We start from the raw sequence: 26354 nt of genomic DNA, 5'->3' as shown, positions 1-26354 counted from the left end.
ATGCAGCATTGTTTATAGTTAATTTTAAATGTGAAAATATTTACTTAAATTCCTTGTTATTAGATGCTGATTTGTAATTTCAAAATTATAAAAAATTACCATATTTCTAAGTTATGTGATGTGTGTACATTTGTCTTATTTCAGATAAGGTTAAAATAAAAAAAGTGGTAGAGGACTAAACTTTAGTTCAAACACCAGTTTTAAAGAAACTTGAAATTTAGTTCAAAATCTAGTCTGGGCAGTAAGAAACTAAACTGATAAAAAATTTTCTCATGGCAGTTTATATTCATCATTTTTTAAGTATAAATGGAATTATTAGAACTATATTGGTAGCTGGATAACCTAGTTTGGTCAAATTCTTACTAAAATAATGTAAATTTTGCCATTGTTAATGGCAGCTGGGCATTTGAAATTAGCGAAGCAGTATTTCACTCCTCTAAATTCAGGCAGTCTATAAATATCTTATATCTTTAAATTTATTAAATGTCATCAATGCTTGAAGATGTTTTTAACAGTTGTAAGCCCCTTCTAATATTGAAATTTTTGAAGACACAATGTTTTGGGGTGGAGGGGCTGCAGGTTACAAGTGAGCTGTACTTACCCTTACCTGGTACAACTACACAACAAACTGATACCAGAAATTGTTTTATTTGTCAGGTTTTATTTTGTCAGGAATGCTCTGGGCTCCCGTATATTAATTTAAATGGAAGTGGTGGCTACATGATGCATAATGAAGCGCTTGATTTTGGTTACTTTTATGCATCTTTAATATCGAGTCTTGACTTCCTGAAGCAGTTTCCTGAGTAATGCTATGAAATAACAGTGCTTATGTCTTGAAGATAAAATTTACTTCCTCAATTACCAAGATACCTATTGAACCATGATCTGCAAAACTTGTCAACTATTAGGGCTTATTAATTAAATTTTTAAGTCAGGTTACATGTAGTGAAGAACCACTTCCTAAATGTCCTCTATATGGAGATGCTTCTTTACAAGTCTGCTATATGTAATAGGAACCCTTTCAGAAAAGCCTATGTATGAAGCCACTTTCAGACCTTCTTACAATTCTGTAAGGTGATGAAGTTTTGTTGTGTGGTGAATGTAGTATGCTATGACTATTCTTCACAGTGTTTGTTGGTTTTGCTGCTGGGTCGTGCTTTTTCCTCTTTCCATCTTGCCTTTTTTTTTTTTTTTTTTTTGTAACTTACAGGTTGTACATCTTCCATCTTATATTACGTGTTTGTTTTAAGAATGTGGGGAATGTTCAGATTACTGAGAATTTGAGGTGTTGCATATGCAGCTGAACCCCTAGTGCAGGTGCTGCACCTGCTAATTCTGCAGTCCATTAACAATTGTTTCTCATAGTTCAGTTTTTGCTCTCTTGACAGGACTGATGTTCTTGCTTCTTGTAACAAAGTTCATATCGTTAATAATGTGCAGCCCTGTGAGTGGATCGGCTAATTGAACTCCTCCAGCTACTGGTTTTTGAAATGTTGTTCTTGTGTAACAGTGAACATAAATGTTTTATAGGAACAGCTGTACTGGTTCAGACAAAGGCTTTGTCAAATCTGGTACTTGTCTGCAACAGCATCTGTAAGTGAGCTTTTAAGGACAAAAAAGAATAGGGAGAGCGTATGTGATACCTCTCCTGAATAGTCCTTCAGCCTCACACCGTTTTCAGTCTAGGGTATTCCTGAACCTGTTGTGGTTTGTCTAGTTGGAAACTCTCCAGGGATCTCATGTTCAATTCCCTTTGAAACCCATCTAATTTTTGTTGGGTGGGTTTTTTTTTTTGGAGTCATCACTATCTTTTGGCAAGGAATTTCTAGTAGCTGTTGTGTAAAGTATTGTACATAGTTCTTATTAATATTGAAAAAAAACCCCAACTGACAAACATTGAACAGTTAATCTCTATCCATGGAGAGGCATGTCTTCTTTGGTATTGTAGGTCCAAGGTTGTATGTTATGTATGATATAAATGCAAACAATTAATTTAGTGAAGCAGCATGACTTTGGTTTTTTCTGTGATTTGCTCTTTAGACTACTGCTGGGTTTGAGTTTCATGAAGTATCTATCATGCTACTTAGGAAACAGATCCTGGGATCAATAGTCGGCTCAGAACTCATTGTTCTATGTATTCATAGCATGAGGTTATTATTCTCCCTGTGTCTCATTTCAAGTTTACCGATACTGAATTTTGTTTGTCTTTTTATTGCTCAGTCTGGTTTCATAAGGTCCTTCTTTGTATTTGCTATCCCTGATAGCTTGCTGTCATTTGGTAGCTTCTTAACTTTGTCACCCATGTTCCAGGTTGCTTACAAATTTGTTAAGCAGTGCAAGTCCCAATGCAGAAACCTAAGAATTGTACTGCTGACTCCCCTGGGTGTCATCTTGCTTATACCTCCCTTCTTTTTCATTGCTAACCTAAGTGAATGAGGCTTATATGGTAGCTCATGAATCCTTTGAGTAATTCCATTAAGCTTTTATACAGATTAGCAGCTTCAGATTTTCATTTGGATAAGTGTTATGAAAATAAGCTTGCAGATTTACAAGAGAAAAAATCCTGCAGTAACACCCACACACTGGTTTCTGCCTCCTCTGTGTGTTCTCTGACTTGACTTGAGTTATGCTAGAACTCTAGCATAAGCCCAGCCTTGTTAGACACCAGTCAACTTTAAAACATATATCCGTTACAAATGAGATTCTGTTACTCTTGCACTTCCCAATAATACTTATTAAAAAAGGAAGTTCTATGTATATCTAAAAGTTAATTCACGGGTCTGCTTTTATGCTTCAGTCTGCTTTTAGTGTTCCTTGTTTTGATTCCAGCCAGGTGTTTTAATCTGTTTCTCATGGCATGACACTGCTTTTGAAGCTTTTTGGCAGAAGTTGTCCAGACTGAGATGGAGGCAGAGGTTTGTTTATAGTATAGGCATTATCTTCTTTGTTTGTTTGTTTTGTCATAGTATTTCAGGGCCTAGGTCATGAATCAAGTCCCTGGTCTGCTGTTGTACAATAACATCAAACATCACCAAGCATAAAAAAGCTGTCCTTGCTTTGAAGACTGTGCAGCCAAATTTCTTAGGTTATTGATGAATGTGATAAAAAAATAACAAACTCTTTTACTTCTGAATTCACATGTCTTTTAAATGCCATGTGAAATTTATTAAGGACACAGATGCCATTGTTTGCTGGACTTTAAATAGGCTTTGTTTCTGGGCTTTGACAGTGCCCTCCCCAGTGTGTGGCTGTTTAGTTTGTATGTTAAGGATTTGTTTAGATTTTTCACTGAAAGAAACAAAAGAAACGATGGTAAAATTGCTGATTCCTCTGTAATATACAAGAACAATTTTGGACTTCTGTTAACATCATATTATGTGACCATGCTTTTGATTATCTGTCTTCTAGAGGGGACTGAAATTTACTGAAGTGGATATGTGATTTCAGTATTCTATTGAGCAAACCTGATAAATTTTTAACTGTGATTTCTACTAATTAAGATTTGCATATTTTTCTACATGTAATTGTCAGGGAGAGGAAGGATTGTTTGCTTATAAGACAACCAATCTGGGAAAAAATAACTACTTCTAAAAAACTTTGCCCTGGTTAAAAAATGTGGACACACATCCACATTATAAAAAAAAAAAAAAAAGAAAGAATTCTATGATTTTTTTTTTTTCCTCTGTGCATTGATAAATTGTCATACATTGTCAAAGACCATAGCAGGGAAAAAAACTTATTGAAAATGAGAGGTGGTAATTGTAAACTATGTAATGTACTGGCATATTTCAAAGAATAATAGAGGAAACTTTGTATAAAACAGCAGTCATAACTATTGTGTGAGAATGTGTTTTGTCTAATTGCTAACATATAGCAGCAGGCAGAGTGAAGCACTGGAAATACACGTTATCCCTTTTGGGAATGGAAGGAAGCAAAAAGGTAGCATCTGTAGCTTTTTCCAAGAGATTGGCTTCTCTGTAGTAGAGGTATCAAAATGTGTTCTAGAGTAACTGTAGGGCTTGAGAGTTTTTATTTGCAGATTATACAAATAAATAAATAAATAATTCAATACATCAGTTTTCAACTTCCTCCAATATGTAGAACTTGTGATTTTTCTTTTCCGCTGAGAGTGTAGACCCCAGTGTAGTGAATTTAAGCCTGCAGACAATTTGCTTCCTTTTTAAGTTACCTTTTTATGATCTCCAAGAACAATTCTGTGAACCTTAAGTTTACCTAAAAAGGACAATAGTAAGGGATATGGTTTTTACTCTCCTATTACAATATTTTCTGTTACTTCAAGAGCTGATAGTAGGTATATCTTTAAGAAAGCTTGAAAGTTGTTAAAGCATTAAATCTACTTATTTTTTGTCAGTTACAAAAAAAAAATGTTCAGAACCTTGTTGTGTGGATGCATAATTTTCAGAGGCCTTTTGGTGCTGATAATACAGATGAGGTTACCTTAGATTAATTCACTGGGTTTTGTGGTTTGCCTTTGGTCAATGGTTTCCAAGATTAGAAACAACTGGAAAAAAGGCCTTCCTTTTAAGCCCCTTAAAAGAAACTTCTTTTTTATATGAAGGGGAATTACAGAGAAAAAAAGCTGTTGAAGTTGAAATATCTTGCCTGGCATGGGCTTTTAGTCAATCTACTCTTTCTGTTGATAATCTGGTAAGAACAGTTATATATGCTAGCACTTTCTTGGTGGGCTTGTGTCAAGCTTCATTGAAGAGTGACTTAATTACATCCTTTTAGTGCGCTTGCTGGTAATCTTTGTGTAATTTTACACTATCATGCTGTAGTCGTGTAGATAATACGGTTACAAGAACATGTTTGTGTGGCTCTCGTGATTGTACTACCAAAACTTTTTTTTATTTTGTAAATTATTTTATGTATTTGATGTGACAATACTTGTATTCCATTTCACTTAAGGAGAAGACCAGGATTATTTAATTTTCAGAAGAGTTCACTTACCCTGCAAAAACTACTCTGTTGCAGGGAATGCCCTGGAGTGTTCCAGCTTCAGTTTCTGTACATTGATCCTTCTTTTTGTTTCTTGCTATAGATTATTTAACGTTGTTGCTTTTCCTTAGCTAGATGTCAGGAGACTAAAACTCCAATATTTTCATCTGCTATTTTATGTCAAAAGAATGTTTAGTGACTATCACACTTGAGTAGAATATTGAGAAAGAGTATCTATTCTGAGATGGTCTAAATTGTAAAAATCTGAGTATTGTGTTCTCATTCCTTTACAAGACACTTCAGTAAATTGGCTCTTGTGCCTCTAGTGGTTAGGCTGTTGACAGGTTATCAAAAAGTGACCTTACTGCCGTCATTGATTAGTATTACAAAAACTGAGATTACTTAAAAGGAAAAATTCTACAAGGAAGTAGAGTAAGTAGAAACTATTTTGAAAGTATTTAATGTATTTTTTACTTTAGGATTTTTAAGTAATCTTATTTTGTAGTTCCCATTGTAAGGCATGTCCTCCATCATTATTTTATAGCTGGAAATGGAGAATTCTTTCCAACTTGGTGGTTAAAATAACTAGCATTGCACTAATTACTTAGGCTGTATTGTAGTCTCCCTGTTCAGATTAGCCATGGTCATTGTGAGGGTGGAGAAAGTTATATTAAACAAGACAGTGTGAAAAAGATTAAAAAGGAATGATAATTTATTTTTCAGAAAATGTTATCTCTAAAATCAAGCTTCACATCTGTTGGCAGAAATGTTCACCCTTGTTCACACTTGTATTAATTTGATATGGAAGGCCACTCCCTAGTACTGGGATGGGAAAATAATCAGTTTGCATGAAATTTTGTTAATTCTAATTCATAATGGAAATATGTTTAAGACTTTCTGTAAAATGAAGTACTTGAGATGGTCTTAAAATGAGAAGTCTCAGGTATTATTTCAGAATTTTTTTCAGCTTTCCAGTCTTCATATCACTTATGTATTTTGAAACTTTTTTTAAAAAGTTAAAGTAGGTAATTAAATATGGTATTTGAAAAAGCTGGACTGTAATATTTGAAGATCATAGAAATTTCTTTGTTTTCTCATTTCTTAATTCCTATGATAACCTGTCTCTCTCTTGCTGTTTCTCCCTTCTCCTCATCTAAAAAAGGCAAGACGCGCTTTAACTGGTCAGCCAAAGTCAATCAGGTTTTGTCAGCATAGGTCTTAAGAACTGAATATCTCAGATGCCTATTGAAAATAAGTGTTAAGGTAGAAGAGAGGGGCCACATTATCACCTCATTCAGGGACAGGCTGAAGCGTAACTTGAGTTCTTACTAGGTGCTAAGGATCTAAAACATGTGTCTAAGTAAGTTCTGATTGAGGTGACTCAGTATCCAGAAGCCCTTTGCTTTGCTGTATCATAGAATCTGAATGGTTTGGGTTGGGAGGAACCTTTAAAGATCACCTAGTCCAAACACCCTACTATGGGCAGGGACATCTTTCACTAGATCAGGTTGCTCAAAGCCCTGTCCAGTGTGACCTTGAACACTTCAAACAGGTCATCTGCAACTCCTCTGGACAAGCTGTTCCAGTGTCTCACACCCTCATTGTAAAAAATGTCTTCTTTCTCTGCAATCTAAATATACTGCCTTTCAGTTTAAAACTATTGTCCCTTGTCCTGTTGCTACAGGCCCTTGTAAAAAGTTTGTCCCCATCTTTTTTATAACATCCCTTTAAGTACTGGAAAGCCACAGTGTCTCTCCAGAGCCTTCTGTTCTTCAGGTTGAACAACCCCTTCTCTCTCAACTGTTCTTCGTAGAAGAGGTATTCCATCCCTCTGATTATTTTTGTGGCCCTCCACTGGATCTGCTCTAACAGGTCCATGTGTTCCTTGCACTGAGGACCCCAGGGCTGAACGCAGTACTCCAGGTGGGGTCTCACCAGAGCAGAGTGAAGGGGGAGAATCACTTCCCTGGACCTGCTGGCCACGCTTCTTTTGATGCAGCCCAGGGTGCTGTTGACTTTCTGGGCTGCAGGTGCACACTGCTGGGCCATGTTGAGCTTCTCATCCACCAACACTCCCAAGTGTTTCTCCTCAGGGCTGCCCTCAATCCATTCTCTGCCCAGGCTGTATTTGTGCTTGGGATTGCCCTGACCCACATGCAGAACCTTGCACTCGGCCTTGCTGAACTTCATGAAGTTTGCATGGGCCCACCTCTCAAGCCTGTCAAGGTCCATCTGGATGGCAGCCCTTCTCTCCAGCGTGTTGACTACTGCACCACTCAACTTGGTGTTGTTGGAAAAGTTGCTGAGAGTGCGCTCAATCCTGCTGTCTTATGTTGCTGGCAAAGATGTTGAACAGCACTGGTCCCAGTGCTGACCCCTGAGGAATGCCACTTCTTACCAGTCTCCACTTGGACATCGAGCCACTGACCACAACTCTGAGTGTAACCATCCAGCCAATTCCTTATCCACCAAGTGGTCCCTCCATCAAATCCATGTCTCCAGTTTGGAGACAGGGATGTCATGTGCGACAGTGTCAAACGCTTTGCACAAATCCAGACAGATGACATCAGCTGTCTTTCCTCATCTGTTAACACTGTGACCCCATCATAGAAGGCCACCAATTTTGTCAGGCTTTATTTGTCCTTAGTGAAGCGATGTTGGCTGTCATGAATCACCTCCTTATATCCCATGTGTCTTAGCATAGTTTCTAGGAGGAAACATGATCTTCTCGTTCCATGCCAGGTACAGAGGTGAGACTGACTGGCCTGTGATTCCCTGGGTCTTCCTTTTCCCCCCTTTTTTAAAAATGAGGGTTATGTTTCCCCTTTTCCAGTCAGTGGGAATTTCACTGGACTCCCACAACTTCTCAAATATGATGGATGGTGGCTTAGCAACTTCACCTGACAGTTCCCTCAGGACCTGCGCACGTGTCTCATCAGGTCCCATGGACTTGTGCACCTTCAGGTTCCTTAGACATTCTCAAACCTGATCTCCTACAGTGGGCAGTTCTTCATTCTCCCAGTCCCTGCCTTTGCCTTCTGCAACTTGGATGGTGTGGCTGGAGCACTTGCTGGTGAAGACTGAGGCACAGAAGTTGTGGAGTATCTTACACTTCTCCATGTCCTGGATAACCAGGTCTCCTGCTTCTTTCTGGAGAGAGCCCATGTTTTTCCTAGTCTTCCTTTATCACTGACAAATGTATAGAAGCTTTTCTTGTTTTCCTTGATGTCCCTGGCCAGATGTAATTCTACTGGGGCTTTAGCTTTCCTAATGTGATCCCTGGCTGCTGGGACAATTTCTCAGTATTCCTCCCAGGCTGCCTGTCATTGCTTCCACCCTGTGTAGGCTTCCTTTTTGTATATGAGTTTGTCCAGGAGCTCCTTGTTCATCCATGCAGGCCTCCTGGTGTTTTTGCCTGCTGCCGCCTTTGTTGGGATTCATCATTCTTGAGCTTGGAGGAGGTGATCCGTGAATATTAACCAGCTTTCTTAGGCCCCTCTTCCCTCCATCCTTCTGTCCCATGGTACTCTACCAGGCAGATCCCTGAAGAGGCCAAGGTCTACTCTCCTGAAGTCCAGGGTAGCAAGCTTGCTGTACAACCTCCTTGATGCCTAAGGGTCTTGAACTCCACCGTTTCATGGCCACTGCAGCCAAGGCTGCCCTTGAGCTTCACATTCCCCAGCAGCCCCTGCTTGTTGGTGAGAACAAGGTGCAGCACTGCACCTCTCTTTGTTGGCTCCTCTAGCACTTGGAGAAGGAACCTCCTGGATTGCTTATGCCCTGCTGTGTTGTTCCTCCAACAGGGTGATTGATGTACCCCGTGAGGACCAGGGCTTGTGAACATGAGGATGCTCCTGTCTGTCTATAGAGGGCCTCATCTGCTTGGTCTTCCTGGTCAGGTAGCCTATGGCAGACCCCCACTATAATGTCACCTGTCCCTGTCCTCCCTTTGATCCTGACCTGTAAGCTCTTGGTTGGCTCCTGATCCACCCCAGGTGGAGCTGCACGCACTCCAGCTGGTCATTGACATAGGGGGTGACACTGCCTCCTTGTCTCCCATGCCTGTATCCTTCCATCCCAACACTTTGGTTATGGGAACCATCCCACTGTCTCTCTGTGGTATCAGTAAGATACCTGTTCTGCAGGCATGTGCATGTCTCTAACTCTTGGTTATTCCCCATGCTACATGTGTTTGCATAGAAGCATTTAAGTTGGGCCCCCAATGAAGCTGACCTACCCACTGGAGTGGCTGGAATTCCTTTGTGCTGCGTGGGCTTCAGGTGCTCTCCTGCTGAGCAGTGATCCTTCTCCTGGCTCTGTGCATCTGTTCCTGGCACACAGCATATAGTTCAGATAGTTGTAGTAGGTGGTGTCTGTTTTGAGTGTGTTGGCCATCTTGCAGTGGGGTTGAAACAAAAGAGTAGATTTTGTTTAGATCCTTTAGTCTTTGTTTTCTTTCATTGAAGGGGTATTTCCTGCTAGGATTTGAGCTTTGTTTTCTCTTGCTGAGAAGCTGGAGAGGACAGAAGGCCTACACAAATGCCAGACTGACATGTGGTTGTTTGGCAGACCAGTTCAAAAATGCCTTTTTTGGACTGCATTCTTCTGGGTTAGAGGGCAGAATGCCTACATGTGTGGTGCTTGCACCTTCTGCTCCTTACTTAGCAAGATTGATTTGGGATTGTGGATGGTGCAAGTCTTAGGATGGTTTGTCTGTTTTAGGGTATGGTTTAGAATGTAAGTTCTCAGGTAAGACTAGCGTATGCTTTCTGTGAAGAGGGTTAAATGTTAATTCTGGCACTGATAAATTCTATTCTGCTCAAATTTTGGAAGTTATTCCAGAGATTTATATTTTTGTGAGGACAGATTTTGGATGACAAAATACTTTGTTGTCCTGAGAAAACAAACAACCCCAAACCCCATGCCTGAAGATAGCAACTATTTTGTGGTAGGATTTATGAGACTTCGGGCCAGGTAAATTTCGTAAGTGAGTTGTTTTATAAAGAAGACACCTTTTTCTATTCCAAAACCAGAAATCACTGCAAAACAATAGGATTATATTGTGCTTTAGTGATACAAAATATACGGTCAGTCTTTATGCAAACTAACATTGATTGATTGATTGTTTCTCAAAGTGGATCTTTTTTCAGCTGATAATGAAAGTAACAGAATCCCAGCTTTCCCATAAAGCTAAATCAAGCATATATTTCAATCAACGGATTAGTTGTGAAGTCTTTAATGAAAGAGTCTCTCTTCCTGTATTAAAAAGTACCTTTTCTAAGAGTCACCTTTAAACTTGGAATTACTCCTGTTACCTTTCAAAATGACACTGAATAGGTATACTATATATGTGGAGTAAGCAGTATGTAAATGACTGCTCTCTACATTGGGTGGTTTTTTTCACTGTTTAATATTACTCATTTATGGATACATATTATCACAACTTATCATTTTTTCCTCTTTATAGGTCCTGCTGGGGACTTGCATCTGGCCTCAATGTGAAATTAAGGTAGAAAAACACATCTACATATGTGTTTGCTGTTAGGATTTAGTTTATTCACTGGTCATGCCTGAAGAGTGATGTTCGTCTCTAGACGGCTAACTGCCAGGAAACATAAATGATTGTCCTAGAAGTCAAGCCTCTCTCCTATTTACTGGAGTGAAAATCACCTCCAGATATCGACGGAATATCAACTACAGAAAATGCTTCACGTTATAAGGATGCCAACCACCTAGATTCATGCGCCCTATCTGTACAGTTGTTGTGGATGGTTTGCCATCTGAAAGCTCCTCAAGCTCTTATCCAGGCCCTGTATCTGTTTCTGAAATGTCTCTGCTACATGCTTTGGGTCCAGTGCAGACCTGGCTGGGACAAGAGCTAGAGAAGTGTGGCATTGATGCCATGATTTATACTCGGTATGTCCTCAGTCTTCTGCTGCATGATAGCTATGACTACGACCTGCAGGAACAGGTATTTACATATTTTAGATGTTGTCCAGTGAAAGTGAGTTTTTGTATCGGTTATGTTTTGTGTATTTATCCATGGGTATGGCTCAGATGGGGGGGTGTTGTCTTTCCGTGTGTGGGTGGAAGGGGGGTATAAACCACATTGGAATTAAATTTGCTGGGTGTACTGACATTAATGTAGTTAGTTTGCTGTATGAGCAATTAAATTAAAATTTTCATGTTGCTACAATTGATTTCAGAACTAACAGCACTGGCATGTTCTGTATCGTAAATGCAGACCTTCAGTACTCGTGATTACAAGGTTATTTGAATATTGGAACATTAGTAAACTAATGTAATTCTTATAAACTGTGTCAAATTGGCCTGCTTCTCCCCATCACTTCTCATGGACTTAATCTTCTGCTGTTTTCAGTAAAGAATAAAAAAAGCCCCACCCTTTTTTGTTTTGTTAGTATTTAAAATACACTATTGCATTATATTATTCATCTCTTCTAAAAGAACGTTCATGCTAAATCCTGATAAAAGACATGCAAAAGAGTTGTGGAACAGTGAGTTGCTATACATGACTGAAGCTCAAAAAGGGCAGGGGAAATAAAGTTGAAGCTATGTATCAGATAGGCACAACACTTACTGTTTCCGTGTGCCTTTATTGTTGTGGATTTTATATGTCACTGCAACGTACTTTTCAGTCCTGAGTTCACCTCATTTGTGTTTTTGGTTTTTTCTTTCTTTTAATTACTCTGCATCATCAACCTGTATCAAAATACTTTTAGTAATGGAGGTTTCTGGATATAGGACTCAGGGAAGTTCTGGTGTTTTCAAGAAGGGATGAGGATGCTGCTGACCATAGGCTTCATCTTATAAGGTGGCTGTGATTTACAGTGGGAAGAAAGGAAAGCAAATAGCACTTATTTGATGGCTTAATTATTAGTTCTTTTTTGTTGCTGCTGTTTTGATTATACTTCACACATTGCTACCCATATATACTTCACACATTGCTTCAGAACTTCCACTTGTTTCTAGTGTACTTTTTTTAAAAAAACAGCAAGAGCAGGGCAGAGTATTGTGGGATAGATGTAAATGCAGTTGAAGCAGAAAAAAGTTCATGTCAGATGCTGCCAGTTTCTGAACTCTTAGCAACCATAACTGTGCATAAAAGCTTTCATGCTTCTGTTGTACAAAACAGAAAACTTTATGCCCAACACTATTTTTTGTTTTTAAGTTTACCTGGCAGCAGTGAAACTCACCAGGAACAACCTCATGATTAATAAAAATAATAATAAATAAAAACGCCACCACTGTAAGTATTCTTCAGTACCTTAATAGTGAACTTACTTAGGCCTTGATTGGATGAGAATAGCTGTATTTTAGAAGGGGACAGAATAAAGTTCCAAACCTGTTTGAGAGGAGGACGTGGGGCAAGAACAGAAAAAAGAAACCAAGTGAACCCACACCAGAATTTGAGGCGCTTCATAGATAGCTCTGTGGCCTTGGAGAAAAATGAATGTTTCTTTTCAGTCCATTTTAGAGCATAGTCATAACTGAAGTCACTACTGTGATGATTTGACTGAAGTGCCAAAATTAGGTTTCTTTTTATCAGGCTTTGCAAGAAGCAAAGTAACTATATTATGAAAACCTCATTCAGTTTATTTCTCATTTTGATACCTTAACTGGGTGCTTTGTGGGTTGATAGCAGAGCTTTAAGGAATGTGTCTGTTCTTTTTCCAAGTTGATTATCTGAACCTAATGAGCCAAAGAGAATACCACATGCTGACAGGGTAGCCAAAACCTGTGTTGCTGAGCGGGTGCTGTAGTACAAATGTACAGAATGTCTTCTGAACAACATTGAGATTTGAAGAAGCTGGATGTTTTCCACCTCTTCCAATTTGATCCTGCTTATAACATACTTTTATTGCAATTATTCACTTCAATAATTGTGTTCTGAGTGTTGAGACCTAATATCAATTTAATTTTGTGATGATATTCTGTAATAATGATTGGATGCATGTGTTATGAAATACACTGCGACCTAATTCCTTTTTCAAATAGCTTAGTCTTTCAAGACTGCAAATACAAATTTCTTACACAGGTAATTGATGAAATCTTAAAACACATGTGCTTGTTATTCTGTTTATTTATTTTATTGCCTACTGGTTATTTGTATGACCTGGTATTTTAAAATTAATTTTGGTTTAAGTTATTCAGAAACAAGAGAATCTGTACTCTAAAGCATATGTTTGCATATAAGCAGTTTCAATCCAGTTTTGGTGGTAGGTACATTAAGACAAAGGAGCAAAAAAAGTACTATGGTGTTGTCTACAAATAGAAGTCGGGGAAGAGTACAGCAATTAAACATCTAAGTGATAAATAATTTAAGAGTAAAATACTGAGAGTTGCTGAGCTCCTTTAATTCAGGTAAATGGCCATGGAAGAGTTGGTTCTTGGCATCTCAGGAATTTTTTCTCCCATATGATTCCTTTGATTCTTGAGACAGGTGACAGAATTTCCAGGGAAGGAACTGTTCTCTATAGTGGGTTTATTGCAGTGATTTTTCCCCAACTTAGACGACAGCTACAAAGAGGATGGAGGCTTTCTCTTCACAAGGAGCCACATGGAGAAGACAAAGGACAATGGGTAGAAGTTGCACTGGTACACTTTTAATCTCAATGTGCGAGAGGTTTTTTTTTTTTTTTTTCTTTTCTTTAATAGTAGGAACACTTACTTGCTGGAACAACCTCCTTAGGAACGTGGTAAAGTCCCTATTGCTGGAGGTTTTCAAGATGCAGTTGAACGTGGTGCTAGATAATCTTATCTAGGCTCCGTTTTCCTTGAAAGGGTGAACCAGATGATTCCCCAACCAGGCCCTTTCCTACCTGGGCTGTTCTAAGATGCTTTGCTTCTAGAACTCTGTTTCTGCAGGGAGTGATTAGCCATCATTTCTTCCCAAAAATACAGCAATGACTTTTGTTTTGAACAGGTTAGATGAATTGTATGGTCTTTGAACGCCCAGAATGGGATTACACATATGAACAATACTAAATGAATTGCAATGTGTTTTTTGGGGGGGTAGGTGTGGTGAAGAGGATAAATTTAGGCAGTCTTAATCTTAACAGCTACTGTAAAAATAGTCTTCATTAGAAATGTTGTAAACTGAAGTTAAAACGGACATTAAGATCTTTCCACCTTAGAATGTTGATGACAGTATTAGCACTGGTTTAGTTGCTTCAGGTAGCTTCCTTCCATGCTTTCTTTATTATATAGTTTTCTGGTGTCATCAACTGTAGCAAGGAGATGGAACTCTGAAGTCCTGGAGTGAGGTTCTGTCCGGTAAGTACAGAATGATATAAAATAAAAAATGAGTGAAAAATCATCCCCAACCTTACTAGGCATACCTAGTTATTTAAAATGTTACTGTGTTTATCAGTCATTTCAGCTTACGTTTAAAATAGGTATCTCAAAAGAATACAGAAGTCTTGATTAACTAGGTCTTCAGGGTTATTTTTGAGAATAAGCAGGATGTTCCCATCTGATTTGTTAGTAACATATAAATATGTTAGAATATTATTTATGTATTTATATTTTACTACTGCAGACTTCTGTGGCTTTGGTCCCTTGACCTCTTCTCAGTATTACCTGTCTCTGTATAGTGAGGTAGTTTGATATGTGGAAAGAAGAGAAAATGTGTTTGGGGTTATTTTTTTGTTTTGTTTTGTTTTTTCATTTTGTTTTGAGTTCTTTTTGGTATGAGTGTTTTTCTGGAGTCTTTTTTTTTTTGTGGTTTGTTGAGGTTTTGTTACTGTTAATTCCATGCCTTGCCCAATTAGAGTGGTCTTCGTTGGGTATCATATGGATGCAGGCTCAATATCGGAAAAATGATAGACCAATAAGTCGTGAGTTTTCAAAGAGTTGATAGGGGCTTCTTGCAGGTACTTGTGTGGAGGGCTGTGGAGGAAGACACAGTGCAGAAAACAGGTGAAAGTAAAACCCTAATACACTGCAAACAAATTTTACTGGAATGTTTGCAGTTTTTATTCTGACTTATTGGCTTAAACTGAAATAATTATTAAAATAATGGGAAAATTGATAAGCAGGTATGTTTTGCCCAGCCATGTTTCAAAGTACTAGGAAGCTTTCAAGAAAAGAATCTTGAAAGAAAAGTATGAATTGTACTGTGGCCAAGACCTTCCAGAGCTGCAGTGGTTATACATGTTGTAAGCATTTACTAAGAATTACTGTAAGACCTGCTAAATATACACATCTTCAACGTCTTTAAAAAATACTCAGATACTGAGGTTAATTATCATTGGCATTTATAGCACAATTCTTATGCAAGTTATACTTTTAGAAATAAGTCTAAAAGCTTGAGATGTAAAAGTTCTTAAGCAGGCCTTTGTTCTTAGTGTGTGCACTTTTTTTTTTATTTCCCTTCTCTTCCCTTCCCCCTCGCCTTGCCTTTTTTTTTTCTTTTTTTTTTTTGGCAATGATATTGCTGGTGGGAGGGTTTAAGAGGGCAGAAGCGAGGAAGCTTTTTGGGATTTTTCCACATTGACTGATGGAGGAGAGAATACAAAGGCAATATGAATTGCATTTGCACATTTTCCTTGATTACTGTGACAGCAGGATGTTCACAGAAATAGCTTGGGGGTTTTGTAGCTAGTTAGTTTAGGTTTGTCGTATCAGGATACAAGTAAGGGCTTCAGTGGTACATTTACATGCACACACAAACAAGGGTGTTTCTTGCTTACAGTTGTATTGGAGAACAAGATTCTGAAGTTGATGTACACAAATTAGATGTCTGCATGGTCAAAATTACTACAGGAATCTGTGGGACCGTATTATGTAACGTGTTCATTATTGCGGGGGGGGGGTGTGTGTGTGTATGCTTGTTATTTTTTTTAAGATTTGAGGCTTATCAGTGGTCTCTGGTCAAAATATTTGGAAACCACTCCGTTTTGTTCTGAGGTAGATGGCCTGTTAGATGCTTTTGGTCTGTTAAGGGAAACCTCATAAAATGGGTATGGATTTAAAGACTGGGATGGTAACTGAAGCGCAGAATATTTCTGTTAAGTATATATGCTTTTTTCATGTGCATTTTATGACTGATTTTTCTTATTTTGGAATAAAAGGTAAATTTAGGAGAAAACCCCGTGAAATTACTGACAAATTTCTAACTTTCGGGGACCCACAGAATTGCTGTTGGGGGAGATTTGAACATTGTGAGACAGCTCTTTGACTTCAGATTAGATCAGGCTGTCTCGCTTTTAGTTTCCTAATGTTAAACTAGCCAGGTGCTTTTAAGCTTTCTTACTTTTATTTAAATTCTAATTAAAAGTATATTTGTAGAGACATGTTCTCAAACCAGTTTGTGATATAGTAAGTACTACATTAAGATTGTGTACCCTGTGAGAAGTGGAGGGCGTCCCCTTAAAATATATTTTGCCTAAAATATTATTTCGTTGATCTTTGTTTGTACAGTATTAAAATCAGTGTTCTGTGTTGTATTTTTTATATGCTATTTGTAAGCATAGCTGTTTCCGAATATAACAAGTTCATGTTATATTTGCCTATAGACTGTTCTCCCTTTTGGTGAGACAGAGCCTTTATTAAAAAACAACCCCAAAACCCAAACCCAACAGCTCAACACTCTGTAAGATAAAGGCTTTGTTTGTAAGCCTTTGGTCATGCAGCGTGAACGTCTAAATGCATTTGTTACGCATACTTTCCATATCAAGTGTCTTGTGTTGCTTTTGATCTTCTTCTTTCAACTAATTTTTAGAAGTTGGCATTTTTTTCTGACCCTCAAAAGTAAATATCCTAAAGAAACTTTTTTACAAGATAGTATTTTCTTAGCTCTTAGAATGAGGTAGCTGTTGTACTGCAAATTGTGTTCTTCTGTGACTAGCATGAGTTTTTTTCTTTTTGTAGACTGATTTGAAATAGTTCCATTCAGGTAATGTTTTGCATGGAGGGGTTGAAAAAGTCTTCAGAAGGATAGCTACGTTATGCTGACTCTCTGATCATAGTTTTTATTCTTGCTTTTCCATCATTAGCACATACATATTTGAAGTCCAAAATGTAGTTTTCCTCTTTTCTATGAAGAGGAGAACGGAGTGGTGAAAAAAACACTTCAGGCCATGTGAGATAAACTTGAGGTCTTTACTCTGTGGTTTTATCTTCACAAATGCTTTTGGTCTGTCACTCTGAACTGAGATGGGGTTATCATTGCCAACTGTTCTGTATTTGCTTAACGTGTGCCGGTGAAATGGGACACCTTTTGTGACGGTACTTGTGATGCACCTGCTAGGTTCAAAGATCTAGTCGAATGTGGGGCTTTGATTCTCCCTGCCATCCCATGTTAACCCAGTAGAGGGACCTGATGTATAGATTTATATTCTAGTAATAGCTATTCAGTTTTTCACATGCATGTTTTAGGGGGAAGAGGATGTGTTTTGTTGTGTTTGTTTTGAAGTGGAAAATCTCCTCCATAACTTCAAGATAGGAGGAGAAATGAGGATTTGGTCCCCTGTATTACACTAACCGAGTATTAAATGTTAATCTGGCCAGTATGCCTAATTAACTACAGATGACAATGCAGGTTTTAGTATAATTCCAACGGCTCTTTTATCTTCCCTAAGAAATAAGAAAAAACATTCAAACCCATTTTTAATGTATTAATTTTTGTTAATTTTATTAATTTAATGCATTAATAAAAAATAAAAGTTAGGGTAGGGTAATGCTGTATGACTGCTGCACACAAGTGTCGTTAAGTTGCAAAGTTCACCAGTAACATGTAGAAGTATATTTCCTGAATACAGAATATTTTCAGCTTAGTTTGTGTTACTGCTTATTAAGCAGTGTAACATTCCTGTAGTAACAATTTTTAAGGTTTTTCTGACCTTGGTTTTTTAATCATAACCCAGATTAAGTATGCAAAGTTCAAGTTGTGGAAACTTTTGTAGGAAGAATAGTTAGGTAGGAGAGGGAACTGTGATACCAAGACTTCTGTCTGTACTTTTTAGAATGGTTACCTTTAAGTTCTTAGAGTATTCAAATGTGTACATGTTTGCAGGGTTAGGAATAAACCCTCTTTTTCTCATGCATAAATGTGAAAACTGAAGAAATTTATCATATTTAGGAAACAGTACTATATCCTCAAGTTAATATGCCCATAAAGCTTATTTATTAATAGAACATATTTTAAGTTTTGTAAAAGCTCAGATAACTTAAGTTTAAAAGTTTGTAGAGGAGAACTTAGATGTGGTCCTTGCTCGCCCTCCCCGCCCCCCGAGTGACTATCTGAGGACTATATAACTCATGCTGTCATATTTAAAGTATGGGAAATAAATTTTTTGTATACAACATGAACTGGGTGAGAAAAATTGGGGGCATATGGATTCCTCTTCAGTTAAGCAGTGGAGGGTGGCTGCAATGGCTTTTCTGTAAAGGCATGTGCCTCAAAAAGCTCCCAGATACTCTCTCTGAACTGCTGCATGTGTGGCAGGGTAGGGCCTCATGTTTTAGGTCTTGGAGCAGACTTGTGATTCCCTCAGTGTAATGGGCTTTGTCCTGTGAAAGCACCTGTCATTCTGTTTGTGAAGAACAGCTGCACCTATGGTTGTTATGCTGGTGCTGAAGTGGTTTCAGTTGGGTTCTTGCAAGCGCTGTCAGTACAAGAGCTTTCAGCCAAAGCGGGAACAAAACTGGTGTAGTGTCTCTGTGGGACTTTTTCTTTTTTTCTTTTCTTTTAAACTTGTTAAATTTTAGTTGGCATTTGACTTACTAATTTTGAGAGAGCTGTAATGTTTTGTCTTTCCATCTTGGTGACAGTTAGATGGGGGTTATCGTGAACCATGCATTTGTATTCTTTTGTGGCAGCAAATGGAGCTCAGCAGTAGACTCCCAGGATCATTGTATTTATGCAAACTGTACGGGTTTCAGGGGATAGGGGTATCAGCTTTAGCTGATAGGTTCATGCAAAAGAAAAGCATTTGTTCTCAAGGTCTGTGGTTATCAGAGAAATTTTTCTTTCAGTCTGTCTTCTGCTTTTGTACCAGCATGAGTGATCATGCTTAAATGCTGACACCTTTGTAAGCATGTCTATTCCAATATGTGAATTGTCCTCTTCGGGACATCAAGCTTATGTAGGCTCTGTGGTGCCTATCTTGTGTACCATCCTATTGAGTAGGCCCATCTGTGTAATACAGTTAAAATGTTATCATTAGCTTCTGCTCTGAGTAATCAAAGTTACCTTTTAAAAGAGTACTATTACCATTTTGTGACTTCATGAGTAGCATCGGTGTACCTACCTCTCTCTCTGTCACGCAAAAAGAATTTACAGGGTCACCTTTTTAGTGTTATGACTACTGAGGTGTTCTCACAAAGGCTTACGTCATGCAAATACAGGCATACAAGATACAGGCGCAGGTGCTAGGCTGGTTAGTCTTCACAACAGCCAGGATTTATTTGCAGCCTCCTCTGTGCTGATTCTGGGGCTTGCTGAGATACCCCCTTAGTGTTCTTTGTTCAGTAGATTGTTGCCTGATGGTATGCTCACCACATGTCTCCAAGCATAGATGTATATTGCCTGTATTCTCCAAAATCAGATGATTACAGTGGTCTGTGATGCTTGCCACACAACTTTATTTTGAAGTCCAAGATAGTAACCATAAATGCTGTGAAATAACTTCTCCAGTCATAACATGTCCCTTCCAGATATCTGGGACTCTGTAGTGGCAGTTTCTGTTGAGTCCTTGGCTTTCTTTTCTGCTAGTAGGTAAGACATGCAAGTAAAATGATGTCTTTTTAGCTGTAGCTATAACTTTGCTAAATTTTTCTTTTCTGCTTTTACTTTAATGGGAAAACTCTAAAGGCAGCCTGCTCAACAAACACAGAATTTCAACAGATGCAGCATTTGCATGTTCTCTGCTCTTGGGAGTGGGTGTGATCAGTTTCTTGCTTGGTTTCAGCCTGGAGTAACTTCTATTAGTGAACAATGCATAGACTGTCCTTTTAGGTTGGTAATATTATAAGCAAGAGTTTATAATTGACGGAAGCTTAGATTACTGGATTTTATACTTGGATCAGTTGGTTTTGATAGGTAGAGTTCTTCTCTGCCTGCCAGTAGTGGAATAATCAATCAGTCCTGAATGCTTTGAGGACCTTGAAGTCATAGCAGTGTGTGACGTGCTCTGATACATTATCAGCTGTGCTGTTACAGTCCAACTGCGTAGGATTGTACTGTTCCAGTTACAGCAACTGGGAAAGAGGTGACTTAGCAGCTAGATGGTTCTCTGGCTTTTCACAAAAAGTCTCTGATGAATTATTTCCCTGGTAATACCTAACTTTTGAGTAGTTATCTAACATTAGAGAGTATTTTCCAGTCATCTCCATTTTGTGATAGCATGGCTTTTGAAATGGAGAAAGCTTGTGCTGCTCCCTGAAAGTGTACTTATCTGCTGTTTGTCTGCTGAACCTCTTAGTGCATTTCTTTTGGAGAACACAAGATGAGTTTGTGCCACTGTTACTGTATTTTCTTCTGAATTGCCTTGCTTGTGTGTTATCTCCTTGTCTCAACCTGAGGCAGCCTGTGAGGAATGTCTGAGCTTATCCTGGCACATTAGACCTTTCTCATCAATTATAATGAGATGCAATGTCTCTTAAAATTTTCACAAAAGCCATTAAAGTATATATCTCTGTGGCTCTAAGCAGGCTTTGAGAGTTTTTTTCTGAATCTTAGTTTAGGAAAAGTATTTTTTCAGGGAAGATCACTGAAGGTATTTACACAGTCTACTGCTTGAATAATCTTAAAGGTGAAGTACACATGATTTGTTGCAGATTTCTCCAAATTCTCCATTATGAGATCTTCCAAGAGGTAGTAAGGAACTATTCCATTTTGGGTATAATTTATGGCTGTTTTCTCCTATTCCCTGCTTATCCAAACATATCTGGAGTTCATTTTCTGAGTTCTTTGGATAGGTTTTTGGGAAAGCTTTCTTGCAGTGCACACTGGTTCATACCTGCCTATGTGAACATCAGATTTAATTAAACATCAGTGCTGTAAAAACTGTTGTTGCTAGAAGAGACCAGGACTGCTGGGCTACCTGCATTTTCATTATGTTAGATTATATAGTCGTCATAATTTTTTTTTTCCTCCCATTTATTCACTACAAACCTTGATAGCCATCGCTGACTTAAAATATACTGATGATAGACTTAAGCAGGAAAATTTTGTGGACTGCATGTTGCTATTCAGAATTATTTTGGGTGGTTGTGTGTGGAGAGAAAAAGAGAATGTAAATGCTTTTGGAGAATGCTGCTGGCTTCAGTTGAGACTATTCTGTCTCAGGCACAGTAAAGATCTGCAAATTCTGTTGTTACATCCAAACATTTTGGGATTTGTGGTGTCTTGTACGATCTGTGACCTTGACATAGCAGTTGTTTTGGTGATCTGTCTTTTGCTGGTTTTGAACTTCTTTCTAAGGAACTACTATGACATATGCATTCACTATTCACTCTGCCCATATAAGCATTTGTTCTATTTTTTTCCTTGTAATTTGATGATCTATTTTAATTGCACTTGAGCATCTTTAAAAGTTTTGTAAGAAAGGTTTCTCCTACAGCATGGTAGAGGACTCTGCAGACTAATGCCCCAGTTTGGAACACGCGGACAAAATTTAATCTTTATTACTACACTGGACAGGAGTAATACCAGCTGTTCAGTAGACATAAAAATCCAAACTATTCATGGCAAAAATACCAATCAACTGTGCTCCTGAGTCTTTGGCAAATGTCTGCCCGTTCTAAAAAAAAATGTGGGAAATTCCACACACCACACACACCCTCCTTCCTTGACGATATCTCTTAATGTGTTAACTGAGATTTTTAAGAAGGAAAAATTGTTCACATATGTTACTCAATCCTGCATGACTCTGCTTCATACCTTAACAATTTTGGGAATTCTTTTCCCCATTATATGATCTTGTTTGGGTTACTTATTTTGATGGTATTTATATTGAATTCTTAAAGGGATAGTCTGTGTGTGTGAATATTTTGTATAATAACTTACTTGTTGAAGCAGCATGTTTTGGCTGGCCAGCAATAACTTTTACAAGAGAGGAAATGCCAAGCTGGTAATATGCTTGAATAGCAACTGGTTTGTGCTGAATTTAAAATGCTCAAAAAAGAGGTCGTCTTCAAAATTCTCTAATTCAAATATATTTTTTCGAATTCTCAGTATTCTGATCTCTCAGTATTTTCTTCTCTAAGAGAATGGAAATTCTTGAAGTCGGTCAGATATAATGAGAAATAGAAATGTTGACCACATAGATGATTATGGCTGTTCAGTACGTTATCTGAAAACTTGATATACATTATATTTGTTCATTATCTTAGTGTGTATCTAATTCAATCTGAAGTGCATTTATGCAGGGAGAATCTTAGGGAATCAGTTTCCCTGAACTTACTATAAGAAAAAGAATCTGATTTTTCAAAACATGTTTTTCTGCTGATTTGATTTCCCCATTTGCAGAGTTTGTTGATAGAGTTAATTGAATCTGATTATTTTCCTGTTTGTTCTGCTGATGAGGCAAAACTTAAGCCTGTTTACTTACCTGAATAGCAACTAGGACCTTGAGTCATATAGTGTTTCTGCATCTGTGAACTTGACTCCAGCTTTTATGAAACGTGGGTAGTTCCTGCAAGGTTGTTGAAATATTTTTTAACGCTGATTTTCTGTTTATGTAGACTATGAGCTTCAAAACAATTTTCTTTCCATCTTATTGCAAGGTGTTATGTTTGTTCTCTTACTGATAGTAGGTATTTTTCTTATCTTTATAACAAATGAAAGTAAGAATTGCTACCAAAGTTGCCTTTCTTTTGCTTTTCCAATTTCTTGGTAGTGTGGAGGGAAGTGGTATAATTGCTGCCTTTGCATAGTTGAGCAGGATAAAAAATTTAGAAATCTCTTTCTAAAATTGGTGCTTGTATATTAATTCAGGATTGACTTAACTCCAAATGCTGGATTTCTTTAGGCAACATTAGTGTAAAGAGTACAGATACTTCACCAACATTTTTTTAGCCACATTATGGTTCTTAAGTTATTCTCATCATGAAACTTTGTACCTTTGGTGTCTTTACAATTAAAAAATCTCTAATATGAAATTATCTAGTTACATAGTAAGTAGGTACAGTAGGACTCTGAAGAATAGATGCTTAAATAGCAGTTTAGATATTTGTACTTGAATTTTTCCAATATCCAGATGGCCTCAGCTTCCTGTTGGTATTTATTGGGTGGTCTCTTAAAACTTCTAAGTAGTGGTAGTCTGTTTTAAATATGAGAATTATGTAAGCCAAATTTCAGGTTTTCTTCTGTGTGTATACAGACTTTTTAAATCTGTAAGCTTGGGGTGGCATTGGTTTTATGAAATGTTCAGTGACCACAAACATTAAAACGAGCATTATCATATGAACTCTAGTTATATTAAGAACCAAGGTAATTGAAGTCATCTTAGCTGAAGAGAAGTCTGTAGTGATTCTTTCCACATGAAGTGACTAGCTTACTTGCCTTCGTGCATGTAGAAAATTCTGTTGAACTGATTTCCTTCCAGTTGGTCTTAGACTAAATGTTTTCCAGTCTAAGGAGTGAACCTATTAATGGGCTCCTGACCACTGGAGACAAAGGCGGGGGGGGGGGGGGGGGGGGAACCAACAAAACCCAAGAGATTACTTTCAACCACTTAGAACTACTGGATTGTCTTTTTTTTAATCTATTTAGTTATCACAAAAGCAGAATTCCACTCACTTTTTGTGTCACACCTCAAGTTCTACAAACTCACTCTCTGGGGCATGTGACATGTTCTTGTTTTTTACCCGTTCCACTGTAATGCACTTGGCGGGTTTTTTTTGTTATTTGATTTCAGAGTGGTTCTGATATATACAGCAATTACATGTAGGATTTTTTTTTTCTTCACAGCTCTGTAGTGTTTTATGGATGTGGTGTTTGGTTTGTGTTCAGAAAATGCAAAGTCCTTGTTAAATTTAGGCTATATCAAACAGGTATATGGTGCTGATAAACATTGTAGTTACATGAGGATTTTAAAGTTCAAAATTTTATGTGGAATAGCTGTAACCCATGGTGTTTGCTAATCTTGTAAAACCTGAGGCTATAAAATTAGTGAGTTCGTCTAGGAAAAAAAATCCAAACCCTCAAGTTTTCAACATTTTTTTTCCCCTATAAAACTTAAAATGGTGGTGTAAAGCACTGGCAGCCAAGTGTGATTGAAAACTGTATGTTCAGAAACAAATTTTCTGTGTATTGTATAAAGAGGTAGAAAGCAGGAGGGGATTCTACTGGAGCTCTGTCCTCAATCACTGCATCCTACAAGATGAGCTGTGTTGTTCCCAGAATGCACGAACAATGTGCTTACTCTGGAAGGAGGGACGAGACCATGATACATGCAGCTATGGAGGGGGCTAGAGAGAGAATTGCATTTAGCCTCCCTGCCTCCATTTAAAAAATCGGGTATTCGTTGCAAGGATTAAATTTTTGAAGATTGACAAGTGTCAAAGTTTGTAGGCAAGTGTCAGATATCTTTAAAATTATGTGTGTGGAGGGCTGAATGAAAAGCTTTATAAATTTCTGTAAGCATGAAGGTTCTTACTGCTCTGGTGGCAGACTTCTAGCATACGGCTAGTGAAGCTGCTCTTGCAGACGTTAGCTTTAGTGTACCAGTACAAAGCAAAGTTTTGTTGGTGTAGATAAGCCAAAATAGTATAGAGCATTTTGGTAACGTTTTCCTATTGTAGATGGTGCCTTAATGAACATTCCACCTAAAAGCAGAATAAATGAAGTTAAGCCAGTGTACGCTTGGTGGCATGCCAGGATTTTAATTTTGAGTAGTGTGTTGCAAATGGGTATGTATTTTTTCAGTTGTAATTGTGCCCATGTGGATGAGTGGGACAGGCTTGGGAAGCTGCTGGAGGGTAGATGGCTCTAACCAATTTGTATACTTTCATGTGAGTATTGGGAAGAGTTTGAGTGCTATACAGCCTCATTGTGTATAAGTGGAATGTAGATGTGTACAGTCTGTTGAACCTATTTTCTAAGAATTTTCTTGGGATTTTTTTCTGTTTGTTCTTTCTGCTAGCCCTAATAACAGAATAGTAGTCTGTTCAAATTCCTTGTTTTAAATGAATCACTGGCATCTTGCACAAGTATAGGGAAAAATAGATTGACTGGTATTTAGTTCTGAAAGAACGAAAAGCTTTGTTTCTCCAGTTTTGATGATGAAATAAGACTTTAAGAAATAAATGCAACAAATTGCTTTACTCTTTCCTGAAAGACTTGGTCATAGAAAATCACGAATGGCAGCCATTTCAAAGCCACTTCTGAAGGTGATTGGTCCCTCTCCACCCCTTTTTTTTCTTTTTTTCCCCCATCTTACTCTTTCCACGCCCCCCCCCCCCCCCCCAAAACAGCTAGTTTCACTGACAACCTGGTTTTACTTCATTTTGAAGCCATGTGAAATTGGGAGTTGTTTTAAATTATGATAGGCCTTTGCCTGGATTTCATTAGAAGCAGTAATAGACATGTTGAAAAGGTTGAAACAAGTGTTGAAAAGCATCAGGTGTTTGTGGATCTCTCTAAAGAAGATGACGATTTAGACCAGCATACACTAGAAGACATTAAAGATGATTTTCTTAGTAGCCAAAATATTTCTTTGAGATAAACATGGAAAATCATGTGTTTGTATGTGAATGGACAGCAAAGTATAAGCAAATGTGATAATAAATTTTGTAAATTATGAAAAGCCATGTAAAATGGATGCTATGTATCTTCAGATGATTACATATAATACAACAGCTTTCTTCTTTGATTTTATTGTTCTTAATTAAATGTTCTTACATGTATCAGAATGCAAACACCACCCCCAATATCCGATTTTCTTCTGAAATTAGTTCAGGTTCATTTTAAGATAGGCACTGCTATCTCTAGTCATAATGATGTTCATTGTGAGACTAAGTTGCAGGCTTTGTGATCTCACATTGCATTTTCTTCTTTTGGCTTGTTTAGCTTTCTCAAGTTTAATCCTAACTCTGAACTACTTGCTTTTCATCCAATAAGGATTCAGAGATCAGCACAACTTTCTAAAATACTTTGTGTAAATTACAATAATACATTCAGCCATAAGTTGGACATAAAATGATCCTTATGGATATGCTTTGCAATTGGGAAATACTGCATTGAAGTGTGAGTAGCCTTGATGTCCTGTGAAAAATACGTGTGCTTTTCTGAACAGTAAGTGTAGGTTTTCTGTAATCAAACTTATATTTAATTTGGCAAAAAGTAGTTTTTAGTAGATAGGATGAGGTTGTTTTTATTTTGAACAGTATGTTTTTTGTAGTTCTGTTCTACTATAATACTGAGATAT

The 26354-nt window shown here is 37.7% G+C and overlaps 1 protein-coding gene across 6 annotated transcripts in view; it reads left to right on the top strand.

Moving 5' to 3' along the window:
- The window catches only part of KIAA0232 (KIAA0232 ortholog), a 72225-nt gene that overhangs the window by 9278 nt on the left and 36593 nt on the right, over nt 1-26354 (top strand). For 3 of the 6 annotated variants that reach the window (XM_040593510.1, XM_040593520.1, XM_040593528.1), the window contains exon 2: nt 10427-10930. The exons of 1 other annotated variant lie outside the window; for it this stretch is intronic. In XM_040593510.1, coding sequence (XP_040449444.1) covers nt 10700-10930 — 231 coding nt within the window. In that variant the 5' untranslated portion in view covers nt 10427-10699. Of the gene's footprint in view, nt 1-10426; nt 10931-14187; nt 14254-26354 lie in introns of those variants that run through there. 2 more of the 6 variants (XM_040593550.1, XM_040593535.1) reach the window with 2 other exon arrangements.

Source organism: Falco naumanni, chromosome 1 (assembly GCF_017639655.2).
Source record: "Falco naumanni isolate bFalNau1 chromosome 1, bFalNau1.pat, whole genome shotgun sequence".
Classification (NCBI taxonomy): Eukaryota; Metazoa; Chordata; class Aves; order Falconiformes; family Falconidae; genus Falco; species Falco naumanni.
Note: the sequence above shows the minus strand (reverse complement) of the source record. Positions and strands in the feature narration are given on the sequence as shown.